The 21,214-nt window shown below is 38.2% G+C and overlaps 1 protein-coding gene across 1 annotated transcript in view; it reads right to left on the bottom strand.

The window, feature by feature from the left end:
- Positions 1–19,630, bottom strand: part of ROCK2 (Rho associated coiled-coil containing protein kinase 2) — a 142,516-nt gene extending 122,886 nt beyond the window's left edge. The window contains 1 exon segment of the mRNA XM_036872594.1: positions 19,008–19,630. Within this exon segment, the coding sequence (XP_036728489.1) occupies positions 19,008–19,148 (141 nt within the window). The 5' untranslated portion in view covers positions 19,149–19,630.
- Between the last annotated feature and the right edge of the window lie 1,584 nt (positions 19,631–21,214).

Here is a 21,214-nt window from a genome sequence, read left to right as displayed (position 1 = left end):
TAAGACAGCCCTCCTTTAGATCTGATTTCTGGTTTGTAAAATGAAGGGGTTGAACTAGAACCACTACCATTAAGTTAAGAGCCAACCCTCTCCCTCCCCCACAAAAGGAGGCAGCAAACCTTACATATAAACTACCAGTTGGGAGTCAGACTAACCATTTGATAAAACTTCCTGAACACATACTAAGTGCTATAGGCTCTGTGCTAGATACTGAAAAGAGACATAAAAATGAATACTACATAACCATATAAGGTGATGGATGTTAGCTAAACTTACTGTGTAATCAGTTTGCAACGTATGTAAGTCAAGACATTATGTGTATATCCGAAAGTTATGCAGTGCTGTATGTCAATAATATGTCAATAAAAATGAAAGGAAAAGAAATTATCTTTATAGCATTTATGCCCCATTACCATAAAAACTAGATTTTAGCCCCCATATTGCCAATAAACTGAGATATAAAAGTTAACAAAGAAGGGGCTTCCCTGGTGGCACAGTGGTTAAGAATCCGCCTGCCAACGCAGGGGACACAGGTTCCAGCCCTGGTCCAGGAAGATGCCACATGCCGCGGAGCAACTAAGCCCGTGCGCCACAACTACTGAGCCTGCACTCTAGAGCCCGTGAGCCACAACTACTGAGCCTGTGCTCCAGAGCCCCGCGAGCCACAACTACTGAAGCCTACGCCCCTAGAGCCCGTGCTCCGCAGCAAGAGAAGCCACCGCAATGAGAAGCCCGCACACCGCAACAAAGAGTAGCCCCCGCTCGCCACAACTAGAGAAAGCCTGCACGCAGCAACAAAGACCCAACACAGCCAAAAATAAATTTATTTATTTATTTATTTATTTATTTAAAAAAAAGAATACTACGTGTACTACACCGTCACAACCCTGGAGGAGCTCCTGGTCTGGCATATCATAAGTAAATAATCATAATACAATATGATTAAAATCATTTACAACAGAGATATATACAAAGTATTGCGTGCGCAAAGAGGAAGAAATTCATTGCCTGGGGTTAGAGGAGGGGTAAGTAGGGATTAGAGAAGACCTCACAGAGAAAATAAATTTAATGTGGATCTTAAAGGAGAATTAAAACCCAGAAATGATTAACAGCGGGTACTCAATCTCATTAGTAATCAAACACTGAAATACATATAAAAACAAAAGGTCATAATGGCTTTTTTCGCCTACCAGATTGGCAAATAACATAAAAGGCTGATGTTATTCAGCCTAACAAAGATATGGGAGTACGTGTGTGTATTCTCATCACTATTGGGAGTGTTCAATTTGCTACAGCCTTTAAAAAAGGCAACAGAGATTATTTTGGAATTTTAAACGTGCACACACTTTAACAATTCCATCTCTAGAAATCTACAAAAATATTCACATACATGCACAAAAATATTTATAATGATGTTCACTGCAGCAATGTTTATAATGGAAGAAAATAAACTAAATGTCTATCAATATTGGAATAGTAAAATAAATTATATCAAATCCAGATAATGGAATACTCTACACCATTTAAAAAGAACTAGGTGAATTATAAATTCTGACTGGACGACCTCTAAAATAAATGAAGAAAAAGCAAATACAGAACAACACATATGTTATAGTTGCATTTTGGTTTTTAAAAAACAACAAATATTTGTGTTTTTTTTTAAGTACTTGTAAGCTTTATTTTTTACTTTTTAATTTTTTTAAAGTTTTTTTGAAGTGGACCATTTTTAAAGTCTTTATTGAATTTGTTACAATATTACTTCTGGGGGTTTTTTTATGTTTTGGTTTTTTGGCCGCGAGGCATGTGGGATCTTAGCTCCCTGACCAAGGATCGAACCCGCACCCCTTGCATTGGAGGGCTAAGTCTTAACCAATGGACCGCCAGGGAAGTCCCTGTATGTTTTTTTTAATGCAACGGGGGGAAAATGAAACACCAATATGCTGTTATATTATGCACAGAGAAAGGGAAAGTGATACCCTGATGCGTTAAAAAGTGGTTGTCTCAGAAGACTGAGATCAAAAAGAGAGGGCTAAGAAGAGAACTTACATTTACTTCTATAATTTTTAATTTTTTAGATAGACATGTATTACTTTTGTAGTTAAAAAATGAAGTTTATTTTGTTTTTTTTGTAAATTGACAAAAGCAGAGGAGAGAGAGCGTTCCAGGTAGAGACAAAAGCTAAGAGTATAAAAAAACATGATATATTCAATTATTGGTGAAAAGATGATTGGTCCTGTTCACTCTCTTCCTTTTCACATCTCTGAAGATAAGCCTCTATCCCCCAAAGCCCATCATCTGTGAGCCATGTCCTGCTATTATGGAGACAGATACATAGGCACCTAAGCATACAGACCAACCACAAAACAGAAAACAGTCTATGCTGAAGACTCTCTAAGAAAAAACACTGAAATTAAAAAAATAAATAAAAGTAGATAAAATTCATTTCCTAACTCATAAATGCCACAACAGGGAAAGTGTTTAATGTATCACCATAACAGTGGCTACCAACAGAACTCTCCCCATATTCATTTCAATTATGCCTGGATAGGGACTTCCTTGGCAGTCCAGTGGTTAAGTCTCCGAGCTTCTAATTCAGGGGGTGCGGGTTTGATCCCTGGGAACTAATAAGATCTCAGATGCCATGCGGTGAAGCCAAAAGATTTTTTAAAAAAAGAAAAAAAAATTATGTCTGGATACCAATTCAGTTTTTCTAGCCTGTAGAAATACAAATTCCAAATTCATGAGGTTGTTAAACGGTTGACAATGGACTTATATAATAAGACCCACCTCTGTTACCAGATCCTAAGTCCCCAAATCAGCTCTGAAATTACATGAGCCAAGAAAATCAGTTACTGACTGCAGTGACCATCAATACAGAACGATCATATACTATTAAGCTACCTGGGTATATTTTTCTAGATGATCAATTTTTAATTACCGTGGTATACCTAAAGACCAGAATCTATATCAGAGGTAATACAGGATAACATATGCAATTTACATCTTCCAAACTATACTTCATCGTTGTTCCTAAACTTACCTGTGTTAAGAAATGTAGGCCAGGGGACTTCCCTGGTGGCACAGTGGTTAAGAATCCGCCTGCCAATGCAGGGGACATTGGTTCAGAGCCCTGGTCCGGGAAGATCCCACATGACGCAGAGCAACTAAGCCCGTGAGCCACAACCACTCAGCCTGCGCTCTAGAGCCCACGAGCCACAACTACTGAAGCCCGTGCGCCTAGAGCCGGTGCTCAGCAACAAGAGAAGCCACCGCAATGAGAAGCCCACACACCGCGACGAAGAGTAGCTCCCGCTCGCTGCAACTAGAGAAAGTCCACGCGCAGCAATTGAGACCCAACGCAACCAAAAATTAATTAATTAATTAATTAATTTTTTTTAAAAAGAAATGTAGGCCAAAATTTGCTAAATTCAAGCCACAGTTAAGAACTGTTGGTGCAACCCAAATTCTCCTGTAAACCTTATATAAAGCATAATTAATATTCTTGCAAGTGAATAATGCAATGGTTTAAAAATTCTGTCATGACTCTTCCTCATATATTTATGTCAGGATTTCTGAAATCTTAAACATTACATAAGAACACCAGACTCTGTTTTGATAATTCAATATCATACCTACTGAAAAACAATAAACATCAGTTGGGAAAAAGTGACATTTGCAGGGCAATAAAGTAATCCAAAGAATGCATATAAGCAAATATTCACCCAATGAAATGAATTATCCTCAGTAAATTAAAAAATAAAAATGCCAACCACTTTTCATTCATTAATTTAATACTTCAGAGAACTAAGCATGTGCAAATTAATGTGCTACCTTTTTGGAAAAATCAGGCTAACATCAGGAGACTGATTCTGTATGCACATACCTTTTTGAAGACAGAGATATATAAAACATAGGCTGTGTTACACATAGTTCTGCAACTGCCTGTAAAACAGCTAAAGTTCTGTTCAGTTTACAGAAACTAGCACATATAGTTAGTTTCGCACTGAATTTAATCTTCACGTCTCCTTGAGGTGGACAGATAGAGTCTTGTAAATTATCACTCATGGACAGAAAGATAATTAATGCAACACCTAATTAATTAACACCAGTCTTCTGACTCTAAATCCAGCATTCTCTCCATTATACTACTCTGCTTCTCTTCTAAAAATACGCTTGAAAAGAATCCAGCCATTTCATTTTTTTCCATCTTTACTACCTTAGACCAAAAAAAAAATTCCTAAGGAAAAAATTCATCTGTATTTTCATATATGAATACAGCTTAAACAGTATTCCTTTTATGGACTTATTACAATGGAATTTTACTTACAGAAAATAATTTGAAATAAGCAAGTCATTGTTCAGATTTTTTAAACTTTTATTTCACAAATTTGTTTTAACTTGGACCAAACTGAAAAATTCTGTTTACAAGTGAGGACAAAAAGCACAGTAAAACACTATGCCAGGGACTTACATTCTCCATATCATCTTGAAAGACAAAACTTCCTTATGCTAAAATTTACAGCAGTCCCCTCTCTACAACTCCCTCTCCCCAAAATCAGTAATTAACTTCTTAAATATGTAAGTGTTTTACTTTATGACTTCCCTCTGAAGGAAATTTCATAAGCCAATTTTGTACTAGAGTTCCCTTGTATTAGTTCTAAATTTAGTTTTATTTGTATCATCCATCGTTTTCCTATTATGGAAATGTCTTAAATGTGGAAAACAAATCTGTTTTCAGTAATGCCTTCAAAATTTGTAATTTTACAGCTTCCCCTTTTATACAAAAATATATGCTTGCAGCAGAAACAGTTCTATCAGAACTACTAGTAAAATCCTTTAGTTCAGTTTTCTCATTCTTTTATAATGTAATATCTTGCTTTTGTGACTAAATTTTTCACTAGCCTCAATATAAGATTAACAAAACACATTCATACTCTAATTTTAAATTTTGCAATATATTCCACTTAAGCTACAGTCAGAAATAATGCCTTAAAATTCTTTTAGCATGGATATGGCATAAGGAATCATGAAGTCTCAAATTAAACTGCATTTTGTCAAATATTTAGAAACGCTGACTAAAGCAATAAAATACTGAGGTATATGGAATAGGGATTCTAATCACTAGCTGTAAAATGTTTCTAAATCAGAAAAACACTTCCAATGAAATGTTAGTAAATCACATGTAACAAACTTCTAAAGACAATAGTAGAAGTATATTAAGGCAGTAAAAGAAGGGTCACCCAATTTCAGATGTTTCACATTTGTAGTTATCTTTCTATTTAGCAATCATTTGGAAAGGATGCATATGTTTTAAAAGATAAACTGTCACAAAATTTTAGGGCTTTAAAGATACTCTTATGTATCACCCTAGTCTCATAAATATTAGTTAATTGTGCCTTGGCCACAATTATGCAGTTTTATTAGCCACAAGATAAAACCTACAAAAAGTGAGTTGCTGAAGATTTCAAATACCAAAAAAAAGACAAAAGTCACAACTGCTATTCCTCTAAGAGCTTTACTATTTTGACAAGAATCAATAAATGCAAATTTTAATTTTCAAATTTATGAAATATGCACATACCCCTTAACCACCAAAATTAAAATGGCCTAAGAACAGGAAATCTGATATACAAATACTTTAGTGAATGAAAAATATGGATATCTTCCACTGCCTATGAATCATCTGGATATCTCTAATTTTAAATGAAGTGAAGAGAAATAATCGCAAAGAATGTATACTTTTAAAAAATCTAAACACTAACATGTTAATAAGATGACTATTAATGTAACCAATGACTTGAAGGCTGCTTTGAAAATAAAATTTCAAAATAGTTTAATATAAGGGTTTTGAATATTTTACAATATTTTTTTGCTTGCTTGTAAAGAGACCACAAAATAATTTTTGAATGATTTTATTATTTTTTTCAACACAGATAACAATCACAGACATAAACCATCCTGCTTTAGGTGCTAGTCTCTGAAGGACCATACATTTCTAGTGAAATTCTTCTTCCAAAATTAAATCAACTGTCAGGGAATAAAAAGACTGTCACTATTTTCCCATCATCATTTGTTAAATGTAAAACATCAGAAGTATATATTTTGAGGACAGTAAGTCTCTGTAGACTATATTTCCCACTGAAGGGTAAGATGTAATGATAACATTTCCACATTGAAATTTGTATTGTGTATATTTTACCACAATAAAATTTTTTTCATTTCTATTTGGTGTATCTTGTCTGATTCTCCCTTCATAAAACCTCAGCAAGTTAAATTTTCTTCTAAAATGAGAAAAAGAAAAGCCTTGGTCTGATTCCTATGGAGCTCTAAAAGAAGATATACAATGTGATGACACTTGATATTTCAGAAAATCTGGCATCCCTCCATATGCCAGCGTTTCCCACATATACAATTCTGTGTGCCAGAGATCTCAACCATTTGATTTTGGCTTTTTTCAATCAGTATAAGAAGCAACACATAGTGTTTCTCAAACTCTGACCTGCAGATTACCTAAATCAGAATCAACTGAGATGGGACTTCCCTGGTGGCGCAGAGCTTAAGAATCCACCTGACAATGCAGCGAATATGGGTTCGAGCCCTGGTCTAGGAAGATCCCACATGCCGCGGAGCAACTAAGCCCGTGCGCCACAGCTACTGAGCCTGCGCTCTAGAGCCCTGGAGCCACAACTACTGAGCCCACTCGCCTAGAGCCCATGCTCCACAACAAGAGAAGCAACCACAATGAGAAGCCCGCGCACCACAACGAAGAGTAGCCCCCGCACGCCACAACTAAAGAAAGCCCACGCACAGCAACAAAGACCCAACACAGCCAAAAATAATTAATTAATTAATTTTTTCAAAAAAAAGAATCAACTGACATGCTTGTTTAAATGCAAGTTCCTGGCCCCACTACAGACAATCTAAATCACAAGATCTGACACCATTTCCACCAAGCACCCTAGCTGTGATTCTGGCTTTCATCAGGTAATTCTGACTTTATGGTTTCATTCAAGCCTCTCTGAGCCACAAATATAAAAGAAGAAAAAAAAAAATCCTCCTTTTCTCAGATACATTTTGGACCCAATGGCCCCTCTGCCAATCTTTGAATACTGCACCTCTCAGCTCAGTGGTTCCCACATTTTCCTGCACTTGAGAATCAGATGTGGAACTTTTAAATCTCCCGATCCCCAGGTCACACCACATACCAATTATATTGGAATGGGTGAGGGTGGATTCCAGGCATCAATATTTCTATAAATCTCTAGTTGAGTCCTATGTATAACGAGGTTTGAAAACTACTGCCTTAGCCATCGGCTTTAGCAGATATAGATTAGAAAAATCTTAACTAAGAGGACCTCTAAGAGCTAAGACATAAACTGTATTGGTATTAAATTAAGTTTTTAAATTTCCAGATACATGAATATATTTTCCCTTTTTATTTTAATCCAGTAGGGAAATTTTTTCAATGCATTTATTAAATTAAAGCTTAAGATTACCTTTTTGAAAGAATGTAAAACAAAAAGAAAATTGTTTCACGTTGAATGCAACTAATGTAGGATCATACCATGCATTTAAAGTTCATAGAAAAAATTCGTCATCATTTCATTTGCATACTAATTTCAGTGATTATATTTTGGGAAATATAATCATGGAAAAGCCAGTACAAAAATTCAAAGTCTGTGTTTTAGATATTTAAAAGCAACTCCAAATATTCTGGAGACTCCAAATTTTTCTCAATTTAGAATAGATGGAATATTGTTATTAACATTAATACTACATTTTGCATTATCTCTTTTCCCAATTTCTGACTTGGCATATCATTTCCCTGAAAGAAAATCGCAATCTTGATATCTTTTCCTCTATTCTTTACTAATTCCCATAGATGCTGGTTATATGACCTGTTAGCAGCACTTGATGAAATCTAATGGTCCATGAAGAAAAATTTTTTTTAATTTTGATTCTTTTAACAAAGGCACACTAGTCAAGCATAATACACCATTTTTAACCATTCAACTTCAACCTGAACTTTATCCACTCTGTAACACAAAAAAATATGGCCCTATTTATTCAATGCACAAAAGTCTAAAGTGCCACAAACTCTTAACTCTATAATAAGTTATCCCCAAAAGGTAAAGCATTTTTCAAAATCATACTAATGTTCAGACATATAATACTTTAAATACTTTTACAGGGTTTCAACATACAAAAACACATTTCACTACACCTTGCAGGCCTCAAAGTGCATGACAACTGTGCTGGTGCACTTTCCCTGTAGAAAAATAAATATCACTATGACCAAAAAATTTTTTAATTCATCTTTAATATATTAAAGCATCTTGAATATTAAAAGAATTATTTCCTAAATTTTCCCTTCAATGCTCAAAAAAAGCCCCACGTGTGGTTATCTTTAATAAAAACTAAAAAAAAAAAAAAAAAAAAATACAATCATCTAAACTAAAGCTAAAGGGAAAACTTCAATTTCAATAAGCACACTTTTATGACTTCTAAAGGAATCATACTGAAATACAAGGTGAAACAGTAGGGTCATATCCTGATACAGAATGCACAAATAAGGCAGTTACCGTTATATCTGAAAAGAATATTATTTTGGTTACGTTCCAAAACTTTGCACATAATGTAATCCCCAAAATCAATATCCAATGCCACCTACAAACAAGAAGAACATTTTTTTTGTTGTTAAATTCAGGTGGGTACTCAAAGAATAAACCAAAAGACGAGTGTAATATACAGCGTTTTAAATACCAATAGTTATCCACCCTCAAAGGAACCAAGTTACTAAATTGATACGCAGAATTGTTGCCTGATCTTCATGTAAAACAGAAAAGTATAAAGATGAATGTTGAGTCAACAAGAGAGAAATAAGCTTACTTCAAGATGCTCAAAATAATAAAAAAAGAAAAGATGAGCACAAAGCAGAATGGAGAAACATTTAAAGGCCATATGTGTCAGAAGTACTTCAACTTTAGCTTAGGAATAACGCAACTAGTAGAGACTCTACTGCCATTACTGCCATTACTGCGGGCCTACACAGCTCACCAAGGCTCATACATTACTTGGAAGAAAAAGGTACCATAACAAGGTTTAAAAAAAAAAAAGGCCTAGTATTAATTAGGAGGCACTAGTGGAGACACTAGCGGAGGCACTAGTCAGTAGGATAATTCCACCTACAAAGGGCTGTGATCTGTATTTATTCACATTCTATTTTTAAACATCGGAATTCGCCTGTAGCATACAAAATTTAAAAACTTTTATATACCACACTCATGGTATATTAGTAAAATATCAAAAGAACAAGCAAAATTGACAAGCACGTGAAATAGTGTTCAGTCTCATGTGTCATTAGCAACATGCACTACAATGGCTATAATCACAAAGACAGACCACACCAAGTGTTCTCTGAGGATGTAGAGAAACTGGAACCCTCATACATTGCTGGTGGGAATGTAAAATGGTGCAGCCACTTTGGAAAACATTTTGTTCACTCCTTAAAAGTTAAGCATAAGCTTACCATATGACCCAGCAATGCCACTCCTTGCAATCTAGCCAAGAGAAATAAAAACATTAAGGTAATTTCATAAACAAAATGTGGTATGTCTATACAATGGAATATTATTCAGCAATTTAAAAGAACAAGATATTGATATATGCTAAAACGTAGATGAACCTCAAAAACATTATGCTAGGTGAAAGAAGCCAGAACAAATGACTGCATATTGTGTCATTCTACTTGTATGGAATTTCCAGAAAAGAAAATTTTATAGAAACAGAACAGAATCAGTGGTTGGCTGGGGCTGGGGCTAGTAATCAGAATGCCTGATAATATCTGAAAAGTTTTCAAAACAGTCGTTCATAGTGACTTGTAATAACACTCTTGAATCCTGACCAAAATCTCTCATGCCCTTTGGCTTTGTTTTTAATTTTGTTAAACGAATATTGCCCTACCATTAATCACAGCCAACATGCCATTTTAAGGAATTTCACCCTGCGAACACACCACCAGCATTTCATTTGCCCTTACTCATGAAACGCTGTTTCAACACAGGCATCACCTAGGTACGTAAGAAGGAACTGGATACGTTTAACCAGAAGAAAAGTTAGGGGGTAGAGAGAACAGAAGACACATGATAAATGATAAAGGTTGTTCAGTCCACACGAGCTGTTTTTACTTCACCTAAAACACTGAATAAAAGTAGCTTAAATACTTTCCAAGACAAACTGCTTCAGCACAATCCAGAAAATATTCAAATCACAATTCACTTTCCTGCTTGACTTCTAATTAATTCTACCACCCAAACCTTCCAATTAATTCTACCACCCATATCCTCTCTGCATATACACGTGTTTACTTATCTTCCTTCCCATAGATAGATAAGAAATAAGTGACAAGGACATATACCAAAATTTTTACTTCGGGAATACTTTAGTATCTCTTCAAGCAGGGATATATTTCTACAGTTTATCACTCCTGTTACTTAAAAAAGAATTATTTGTTAGTTATTCAACAAATATTTACAAGACATACCAAGAGGAAGACAAAAAAGACCCAGGTCCTAAAAGAGCTTGTATTCTGTCCATTAAATAAACTCAAAAGCCAAGAAGTACATAAGACAAAACTTGGTATCTTAAGCATTCCTCATCACAAACATCCAGGTAATTAAGATAATGCAAACCCTGCTCTGCTCCATTTCTATCTAAATAAAGTAATAGGAGGCTCTGCTATTCATTTCCATGGCATAAAAAATAACCCCAACAATGAAATGTTAAAAATTAGTTCCAGGTCTATAATCTCTTGAAAATGAAGAAAATTTCTATCAGTTGCTTTATAACTTAAAAAGTCTGAAACTCTTTTAGAGAATAAAAGAAATTAGACACTGAGTACTAAGTGATCAGTTAACTATAACCAAAAAAAAAATTATAGAGCACTTCATATATCAGACCTGAAAATTCCATACCTTACCAAAATGAAGCAACAAACCATATAATCATTCTTGGACTTAGAAACATTCCCCAAAAGATTATCAATGATGAACCAAAAGTGAACCTCAATATTTCCTTTTTCTCTGTCTCTGTCTCTCTCTCTCTCTCACACACACACACACACACACACACATACACACACAGAAATGCTAAACCCAAATGCTTTCTAAAAAGATAAGTGAGGGTCATCTGGGACACTGACATGCAGAATTTACAAATATATGCCTGTAATTTAATCACACTTTAAAGGAAAAAAAAAAAGTACAGATGATACAGATGAGAGGAAATGAGAATGACTCCAATCAAGGATAAAGTGAGAAGAGACAGTTTTAGTAGAGTCCCAAATGCCACCACGATTTCACATCAATTTAAATATTAGGGACTTCCCTGGTGGCGCAATGGATGAGACTCCGTGCTCCCAATGCAGGGGGCCCGGGTTCGATCCCTGGTCAGGGAACGAGATCCCAAATGCACGTTGCAACTAAGAGTTCGCGTGCCACATCTAAGGGACTGGCGAGCCACAACTAGGCAGCCCGCCTGCCAGTGCTACTAAGACCTGGTGCAACCAAATAAATAAATAAATATTTAAAATAAATAAATATTAAGCTCTATAAAATAAGCTAAGGTACCAATGAAAATGTTATTTTGTGGTTTTCTTCCCCCCAAAGGCTATATTGTAATAAGCTGCTCTCAGTCATCCACATTCCCTTTACCAGTAACCCTTATCACTAACAGCTCATATTTATATATTTTTGGAATATATATATATATAAGCACAGAATAGGATTTTAAGTATAGTTGTAAAGTTGTAATTTCCATGAAGAAACTCAAGAAGCTCAAGTGGAGACCAAACCTATAATAATTACCCTCTCTATTCCCCCAAGCACCACTCTCCAAACAAAGTTATATGACAATACAGAAATATAAACAGAGGCTCCCAATTAATATTTTGGGAACTCTAGTGCTGATACTTAGACAAATCTCCTGATGAAATCTTTGTACCCCTACTTCATAGTTTCCATCAGAATTCCAAGTGAAATAAAAGTAACATTAAAAATAAAACCATTAGAGTACTAAAAGAGAATTCAGGTCTATGATATCATAATCTTGATAATGGAGAATGTCCTAAGCATGACATCTAAGCCAGAAATCACTCTACAGTGAGAAGACTAATAAATTTGACTACATAAAAGCTTCTATTATTCATTAAGTGTTAAAAACAACAATGACAAAACACATATACAGTGTAATTTTACTTCTTTTACATTTTAATTTCTTCAGACAGATATTTACACCAAAATGTTAAACAGTGGTTATCTCTATGCGAGGAGACTATGTAGAAGGGTCACTTGCATTTATACCTTTCTTTATTCTCTAAATTTTCTACAATAAGAACATATTATTTTTATAATTTAAAAAATAACAAATCTTTCCTCACTTCAAACAATAAAATCTATGTTTCCCTGTCTCAACCATGGTTGCCTGCCCATTTCCTTCAGGTAAAATGATATAAATTAAAAATTAAAAAATTAAAAAAGAATTCTGAACAGACCATGGGTTAAACAGGCGAACCATGACTGAAGACCTTGATGTAGTTACTAAGGTGATAAAAAAGCAAATAAAAAGTGCACCTATCAATAAACTGATTTTCGACAAAGGTGCCAAACAAGGCAATCCAACGAGAAAAGAAAAATATTTTTTTGAAAACTGGTGCTGGTGACTATAGTTAATGATACTGTATAGTAGACCCTAAAGTTGCTAAGAGAGTAGATCTTAAATATTCTCAACACAACAACAACAACAGCATGGTAATTATGAGAGGTAAAGGGTGTGTTAACTAACCTTACTGTGGTGAACAGTTGGCAATACATGTGTATCAACTGTCAATGTTAAATGTCAATAATATCTCAATAAACCTAGGAAAAAATGGTGTTCGATAGTCGATTTGGGGAATATGAGGGAAAGAAATGAACCCTGACCCCAAACTCACACCACACACTAAAACTGGCTTAACACATATCCTAGACCTAAAAGTAAAACTATAAAGCTTCTAAAAGAAAGGAAAGGAAAATTGCTTGTGACATGGGGATAGGCAACAGTCTCTTAGGCAGAAAAAGCAATAACCATGAAAAAATGTGATTAAAGAAATAGACACGCCACATATTTGACAAAGAACTGGTATCTAGGATATATAAAGAGCTTGTACAGCTCAAAAAGAAAGAACACAATTTTTTCAAATGGGCAAAAGATCTGAACAGATGCTTCACAAAAGAAGATATACAAATGGCCAGTTAAGTGCATAAAAAAGTACCTCATTCGTCATCAGAGAAATGCAAACTAAAGCCACAATGAAATACTACTATCCACCCACAGAATGGCTAAAACTTAAGACTCAGTGTTGGAGAGGAACTGGAACTCTCCTAGGTTGCCGTGTTAATGTAAAATGATATGACCATTTTGGGAAGAGGTCTGACATTTTTCTAAAAAAACTAAACATACACCTACCCTAAGACCTAGTAATTCCACTACTAGGTAGGTATTTAACTCAAGAGAAATGAAAATATGTCCTCACAAAGGCTTACTACAAGATTGTTCACAGCAAAGTTTATTAAGAGCTGAAGTATATATACAAAATAGCCAAAACCTGAAAACAGCCCAGGCATCCATCAACAGAAGATGCCTAATAAATTGTGGTTTATACACATAATGGAACACTAGTTAGCAATAAAAAAGGAACTGCTGATACACAAAATAACATGAATTAGTCTCAAAAACTATGCTGAACTAAAGAAGCCAGATATAAAACAGTACATACTATAAAGGATTCCATTTATATGAAGTTCTAGAAAAGGTTAAAGTAATCTTTAGTTACACCCCCCAAAAAAAATCAGAAGAGCGACTGACTCCAAGAGAATGGGGCGTAGAATTAGCTGAAAAGGCATATGAGGGAGATTTCTAGGTTGATAAGAGCGTCCTATATCTCAATAAGGATTTGCATTACACAGGTGTGTGCATTTGTCAGAACTCATCAATGTGATATTTAAGATTTGTGTATCATTGTATGTAAATTTAATCTTTAAAGAAAAAAACTCTACTTAATGAAATGCATGCTTAAGTGTTTAATGGAGAAGTGCACCACATCTGCAACTTACTTTAAATGAATCAAAAACAAAAGATGTATTGACAGATGAATGAAGAGATGGCTAGATATAATAAAGCAAATATAGCAAGCTATTAATTAGGTGATGAGTATATGGATGTTTATTATCAATTCTTTCAATTTCACTATACTTTGAAATTTTCCACAGTAAAACGCTGGGGGAAAACTTAAACCCTACCTTGTTAAGCTGAACATAGAATATATTAAAACCCAACAATTCCACTCCTCGATATATATCCTAGCCCACAGAAACTTCACATGGGCTCCCAGAATGATCACAACACTTTCCATGATAGCAAAAAAATGAAAAATAATCTAAATATCCATCAAGTAGATTGAAGCAATATATTATGGTTTATGGTATGAGTGATAATTAATAAACCACAATGTGAGTAATTTTGAGTGAAAAAGCAAGTCACAAAAGAATATATACAAATGTTAACCCTTTATAAAGTTAAAAGAAAAACTAAACAATATTGTTTAGGAATACATACTAATGTGGCAATCTATGAAATAAAGCAAGGAAATGATAAAAAAAAAAAAAAAGTTCCAGGTAGCAGATGAGAGAGGATGAAGGAAGACTAAATTCAGCAGCAGCAGAATACAGGTAACTTCAATAGGTTAGTGTTCTATTCATTAACTTGAGCAGTGATTTCAGGAATGCTTGCTTTTTATGCTCCATAATTCATATCTGCATGCTATATTCTCTTAGTATGTTTAGAATACTTCAGAATTTGAAATGGGAAAAGAGAGCTATCTGATCAGGACTCAACCAAAACAACAACAACAACAACAACTTAGGCTTCAAGATAATTATGCACTATTTCTTTACAACTATTTAAGGTGTATATAAGTCAATATTTCCTTACTTAGTCTATGTTGGCCTTACCGTGGGGCAAGATGTTTCCAAATTCAGAATTTTTTGGATTTTCGAATAGTAATAAAGTACATATACTATATACAGTATATTCCCGAAAACCCTCTGGGGAGTCTGAGGTAGCACCCTGAAATCAAACACTAATATTTCTCCAGGGAAAGCTATTACTATTTACACCAAGAGAGATGAATCGCCTAAAATACTGTAACATCAGATCAGGTCAGATGTTACATCAAATAAGTTTTACCAAAAACTAGGTTTTCAGAGCTCTTTATATATCAGAACTGTGGGGGAGGGACTGTGGACCTGTACTTTCAAAGGGGTTCAACTTCACCTAACTAGTAAATTCTATACATTACTTTTTTCAACTTCTCTAGCTAATTCATTTTCTTTAAAGATTTCCTGACCATCAAAATGCAAGTTTCAAAGTAATATAATCCCATTTATGCTATAAATGCCCAATGTTTATTTCACAAAAGAACAACACATATAAAACCTTCTTTATTCAATTTTTATTCTATTTCACTTTTGTATCTTTATCATATTCACACTTGTTATATAGTCGGGGAAAAATGCACATACAATTTTATTTTAAATAAGCAAATAACCATCACCAAGCTGAAAATCTTAGCACTGTGATAAGAAATATTTTCACATAGTTTACAGGTATAATAAAATCAAAGTGTTTTGTATTCTAAGTGGCTGAAAATCATAAGTAAATTTTTAATCACCTTTCCCCATCAACACCAGCCTTACGGAACAGTTTACCCAAGCCTGAATCCCACAAGTTATAACAATCATTTACTCTCCTAAAAAAATAAATCAAAACACAAAAGCACAGACCTTTAGAAAGACATCTCTCCATCATAACACTAAAGGACAATTCTTTTTACCATAACATTTGGGTAAGCAGTATCAGAAGCTTAGTCTTGACAACAAAGCATGGGTATTTACCCGAAAGTTTCAAACACTGCAAAAGCACACTACTGACAATCCTTCCCTCCAAAAAAAAAAAAAAGTATTACAGAAGCAAATCTCTCTCAAAACTCTATTTTTAAATAATACCAAGCAACTCACAATCTGCAACCACAAAGGGATATATTCTCTTCAGATTAATCTTAAGGACCCATATAAAGCCTCCATAAAACGAGCTGATGCAGAGAAAAAAAGACAATTTAGTCTCTATACGGACAGTCTTGGAATCCAGTTCTAGGTATGCCTCATGATCGCTAGCACTTTTCTGATGGCAAATTCAAAAGATAATGCTACTCATTCAGAATTTTATAGCAAGAAATAGTTGCCAATAAAACCTTTTCCTTTTCAAAGGAAATATAAAGCACTTACCTAAAAATATGCTAAATGCACACAGAAGTAGCTAAATTTAACGAGCACTACTATGTACCAAGCATTGAGCTAAGCACTTTACATGTTATATAATATTTTTTCCAACAAATAGTTTTACCTTCTAGGCCTAGCCTACAGTACCCATATAGTAACTATTATACAGTAATTTCTGGTATACTTCATCTTCTTACTTTTGTCATCTTAGGCAGTATACAATTTTAAATGGTACTTTCTAAGCTCCTGAATAAGTAACTAAGATTAATGACTGTGTTTTTATCAGATTATATTACTTTAAATTTTCTCTGTTAAAGGAAAAATATTTTCTATAATAAAACCAAAAGAAATGCCATTCGCAGTAAATCAATGATCAATTGTGACATGAAGGCTAAAGGGTAAGGTTTCAAATTTTTAAAGTGATCCGCACCATTATTTCAGGAAATATGTTTTTATAACACTCTTTTAAAAATTAATTCTTGGAATTTCTGTCTGGAAAGATGAAAAAGTCCTGGAGATGGCTAGCGGTGATATTGCACAATAATGTGAATGTAATCAATGCCACTGAACTATACACTTAAAAATGGTTAAAACAGTAAATTTTATGTTATGTACATGTTACCACAATTCTAAAAATTAATTCGTTCTACTACTTGATACAGTGAAATACACATGATTTTAAAGCTAACTTACTATAACATGGTTTAGAAAAAATCTTCAGTTCGTCATTTTGCAATAGAAAACACCAGCAACCTCAAAGAGTAAAGGACAATTTTTGGCCTGATAAGATTTACTGCAACTCAGAACCATAACAGTTAATCAGCTAAAAAGAGCAAAAACAAAATCCGTCCAGTCAGCAGCATCTGATGTCATACCAGTAGTGTTACCTTAATAAAGGTGTAAAGTGTCTTGGCAGTATTAGGCACTCAATAAATGAATGGACCAGATTGTTTACTGAGCATGTGTAATGCTTCCTTTTTTAAAAACAGCCTTCATTTTAATAATTTAGAAAACACTTTAATAAAAAAGCATGTATGCTCATTACCATGTATAAATAACTTAGGCTCAAGCTCATAATAACCCTAATAATTATGATGAACATCAGTAAAGACCCAAGAGATGAAAGTGAAGTGTAAAAAATTTCTATCTGAGGTTGAATATGAACTTGATGAATACTTGAGATTTGCTGTACTATTTTTAACTGAACTTTCTGGCCTTAGGTCAAAGTTTTGCTAGCAAAATACCAAAGCGAAAATGCTGGGAGTGAAGCCCAGAGTCTCTGCTTTGGCCTTGGAAAAGCTATGCCCTTCATGCAACCAATCCTATCCCCAATTGAAGACTTCTAAACACTATTCATAGTGCCATGCTCCCATGAAAACAGATGAACAACCCACTAATATGAAAACCGGGAAGAGGAAATGTCAAACGCGTCTTACAGAGTACAGTACATCACTACATTCTGTGCATTGTACAGAAAGACACTCTTCAGTCAGTTCCTGCACTTCAGCCAAACGGTACTGAGTCACTCTGCAAATGATTCCAGAAACCTCAAAGGATAACCAACGGCTTCTGAAGGAAAGTCAGTCAGTCACTGGAAAGGGAGGAGACAGTTTTTCTCATCATACAGTCAATAGATTTCTCCTGTCAGGGAGTAGAGCTGAACAAGTTCTGGAAGGGAGTTCTGGAAGGGAATATCTGAAGGATCCAAGGGTCATCTACCTGAATTCTAGCCGTCCAGGGTTAACTTAACATCCAGCGCATCTTTTTCACTTTCTTCTCCTCTCCAGGGTAAAAACCCACACCCCCTTTTCCCATAAATGCATCTCTACTGCATACTAATCAAAGAGTCTATGAAATACAATAGTCTATCCTAACAAAAACAAGAAATAAACAAGCATTCTACAGTGCGTTTCTGATCTGTAAATCATGTCCCTTTCTTAAACAAAGCCAACTAGCAGACGTTACGTGGCTATCAATTTGGATTTCAAAGGCCATCTCAGGAAAGAGATACAATGAAAAGGAGAGATTGATTCCATTCTACAATTCAGATGGATTCTTTAGCTCTGGTGCAATAATCTCGGAAATTAAATTTACATAAATTAAAATGCACTAAATTGCAACTAGTAACGTTCAAACACAACTGAAAACAGGAAAACCTTAGCTGTGTGTTTCACGATTTCAGACTGAACTCTTTGTCCTGTACCCCAGGTGGGTACTGCCCATAGGGACAGCCCCAGGTTTCTCGCTTCCTCGGACTCACGTCCCCACGCAGCATGACGCTCTGCAAACGGGCTAGCCTGGTGCCTGAAGGACAGCGTACCTTCCACCCTACCTCCCCAAACCCCCAGGGCAGGCGGGAAGAAGAGGGGTGCTTCCTCCCAGAGCTCCAAGAAAGGGCCAGCCGGGGATGACACCGGCTCCAGGAGACAGAAGGGAAGAATCAAAGGTGGGTCTCTACTCCCGGAACTTAGTCGCAGAAATGTTTGGTCTCCGACCCGGGCCCCGGCTGCCGGAAGCTGGGCGGGGTGGGGCGAGACCTCCCCCCCGGACGGGTGGGCACGGAGGGGTGGGCAGTCGGGGGAATCGGCGGTGTGAGCGGTCAGCAGAGAGGGCTCCCGGGCCCCGGCCACCTACCAGCAAGCTCTCCACGTTGATGGGCGACCGAGGGTCTCGGATGAGCGCCTCCAGCTTCCTCTGGCGGCTCACGCCCGCGCCGTCCCCCGACACCGCCTCGGGGGCTCCGGGCATCTTTCCCGTCGGCGGGGGCCGGCTCATGCCGCCGCCGCCGCCGCCGGGCCCGCACCCCGCTCCCCGCGCTCCGGCCCGGCCGCCTCGGGGCCTAGCGCCGCCCTCGAACCGCCGGCTCCGGCCGGGGCTCCGCCCGGGCCCACCGCCCGCCTCGAGCTCCGGTTTCGGGTCTCAGCGCCCCGGGACCTGGGGGTGTCGGAGAGGCCGGCCAGGCCCGGCCGAGAACGGCGAGGAACAGACGGCGTCCCCGCCCCTCAGTCAGATTCGCGCCGCCCGGTCCGTTCCTCCGCCGCGAGCTCCCTCAGGACTCCGAGGGCGGGAGCGGGGAAGTGGCGCCGCCACCGCCGGGCCGGGACTGTCCCGCCCTCTGGGGCTCGGGGAAGCTGAAGCCCAGGCTCCGACAACTACGGCCGCCCCCAGCCCGCTCCCATGACCGCCGTCGGCAGCCTCAGTCCCACAAGCCCGCGCCCCTCATACACTCCCGCGCGGCGCCTGTCTACGGCCGCGCGCAGCCGCTACCCACAAGCCCCTCGGCCCGCGGCTGCCGGCGCGCCCCCGCTCGCCCCGCCCCGCGCGGCGCGCGCCCCGACCCGCCCCCGCGCGCGCGCGCCAACTCCCCCGCCCGCCGGCCTCCGCCTCCTCTCGCCCCTTTCCTCGTTTTTTATCGTTTCCTCCTGTCTGTTTGGCTTCGCATTTCTCCTTTTTGAGTCTCTTTTCTTCTCCGCTTCCTCCTCCCCCTTTTTGAGTTCTCAGAGGGTAAATGGCTGGGCGCGCGGTCACCGCCTCACTTGACCCGTGAGCTCCAGCTGGGGGAGGGGAGGGCACGCCGGGGGCTCCGGTCGGCCCGCGGCTCCGCTCCCGCCTGACTCTGCCCGGGCGGACGACCCCGCGGACTCGGAGGCCCACCCCCACCGCCCCGACCCGGCCCAGCCCGGCCCGGCCGCACCCGGCGCGGGGCTGGGGGGTGGGGGGCGGCGGGCGGCTTGTAGTAGGGGGATGGGTCGGTCCGCGCCCCCCGCCTCCGCCCGGCCCCAGCTGACTCAGCGCGCAGCTATGCGGGCCTTGCATCACCCGCGCCAAAATAATAGCGACCGCCACTCGCTGCCTTCGCCTGCAGAGCTCTGCGCTTGCAAGGGGCCTGTCTGGGCCACGAAGATTTTAGTGGAAAGGCCGGGAGGGTGTGCCTTGGGAATCGGAAACTCGAAGAGGACGGGCGGTTGGAATCCAAGTCCTGGGGCAAGAGAGCCTGGAAGAGCTGCTTCTGTCCCCAGGGCAGGAGTCCTGGACTCCCGGAAGCCTTTCTGCGCATCCCTAACAGTCGCCTTCCCAGCTGGGCTTCAACACCAACCCTGAAGAGAACAAGAGGGCGATAGAAAAATGCTTTCCCTCCGCAGACCTTCTCGAGGTCTTTGCCTTTTGGGGGGGGCGGAAGAGGGGCGGTCATAGGGGCCGCCCGTCCACATTCCTGCCTCTCGCGGCCCTTGCCATTGGTCAGATCCACCCAGGGCGCAATCTGAAAAGTATGTGCCAAGAGCTGTAAAACTGTTCATTGAGCCCCTTTGACCCAGTAAACCCATTTAAGGAAGTACATTTCTAAGGAAATGATCCAAAGGGGGGTGGGGGGAGAACTTGCATAAAGATGTTTATAGCAGGGCTATTCAGAATGTTCGTAATGACCAAAACCTGGGAATGGACCCAATTGTCCAACAATTGGGGAATAATCCAAACAAGTTCTGTCACATTAACAGAAGGAATCCTGGCAGGTATGCAGGATTCAAGTCAAGCACGTCAAACTTTGGCAAGTACATGAAAAGATGTATTGGAAATAAGGTTGAATAAAACAACGAGGACAAAAATTAGTTTGTACACACTACTCGAAACTATGTAAAATGAGTAGCTGTAAGAACAAGAGGTGAATACAGTTGTTTTTAAGTGAATGGGATTTTTTTTTTTCCTTGAAGATGCTTAAGAGAACATTTCAATGTCAAAAACTGAAAAACTGTCATAAGATAGATGGGCCACTCCAAAAATCTACACTGATATCCATTAAGTAGTAAAAATCTTAAGAACCTTTCTCACCAGCATGTCAGAGA

This window comes from Balaenoptera musculus, chromosome 13 (assembly GCF_009873245.2).
Source record: "Balaenoptera musculus isolate JJ_BM4_2016_0621 chromosome 13, mBalMus1.pri.v3, whole genome shotgun sequence".
In the NCBI taxonomy this organism is placed as follows: domain Eukaryota; kingdom Metazoa; phylum Chordata; class Mammalia; order Artiodactyla; family Balaenopteridae; genus Balaenoptera; species Balaenoptera musculus.
The sequence above is the reverse complement of the archived record's forward strand: the minus strand, read 5'-3'. Positions and strand labels throughout refer to the sequence as shown.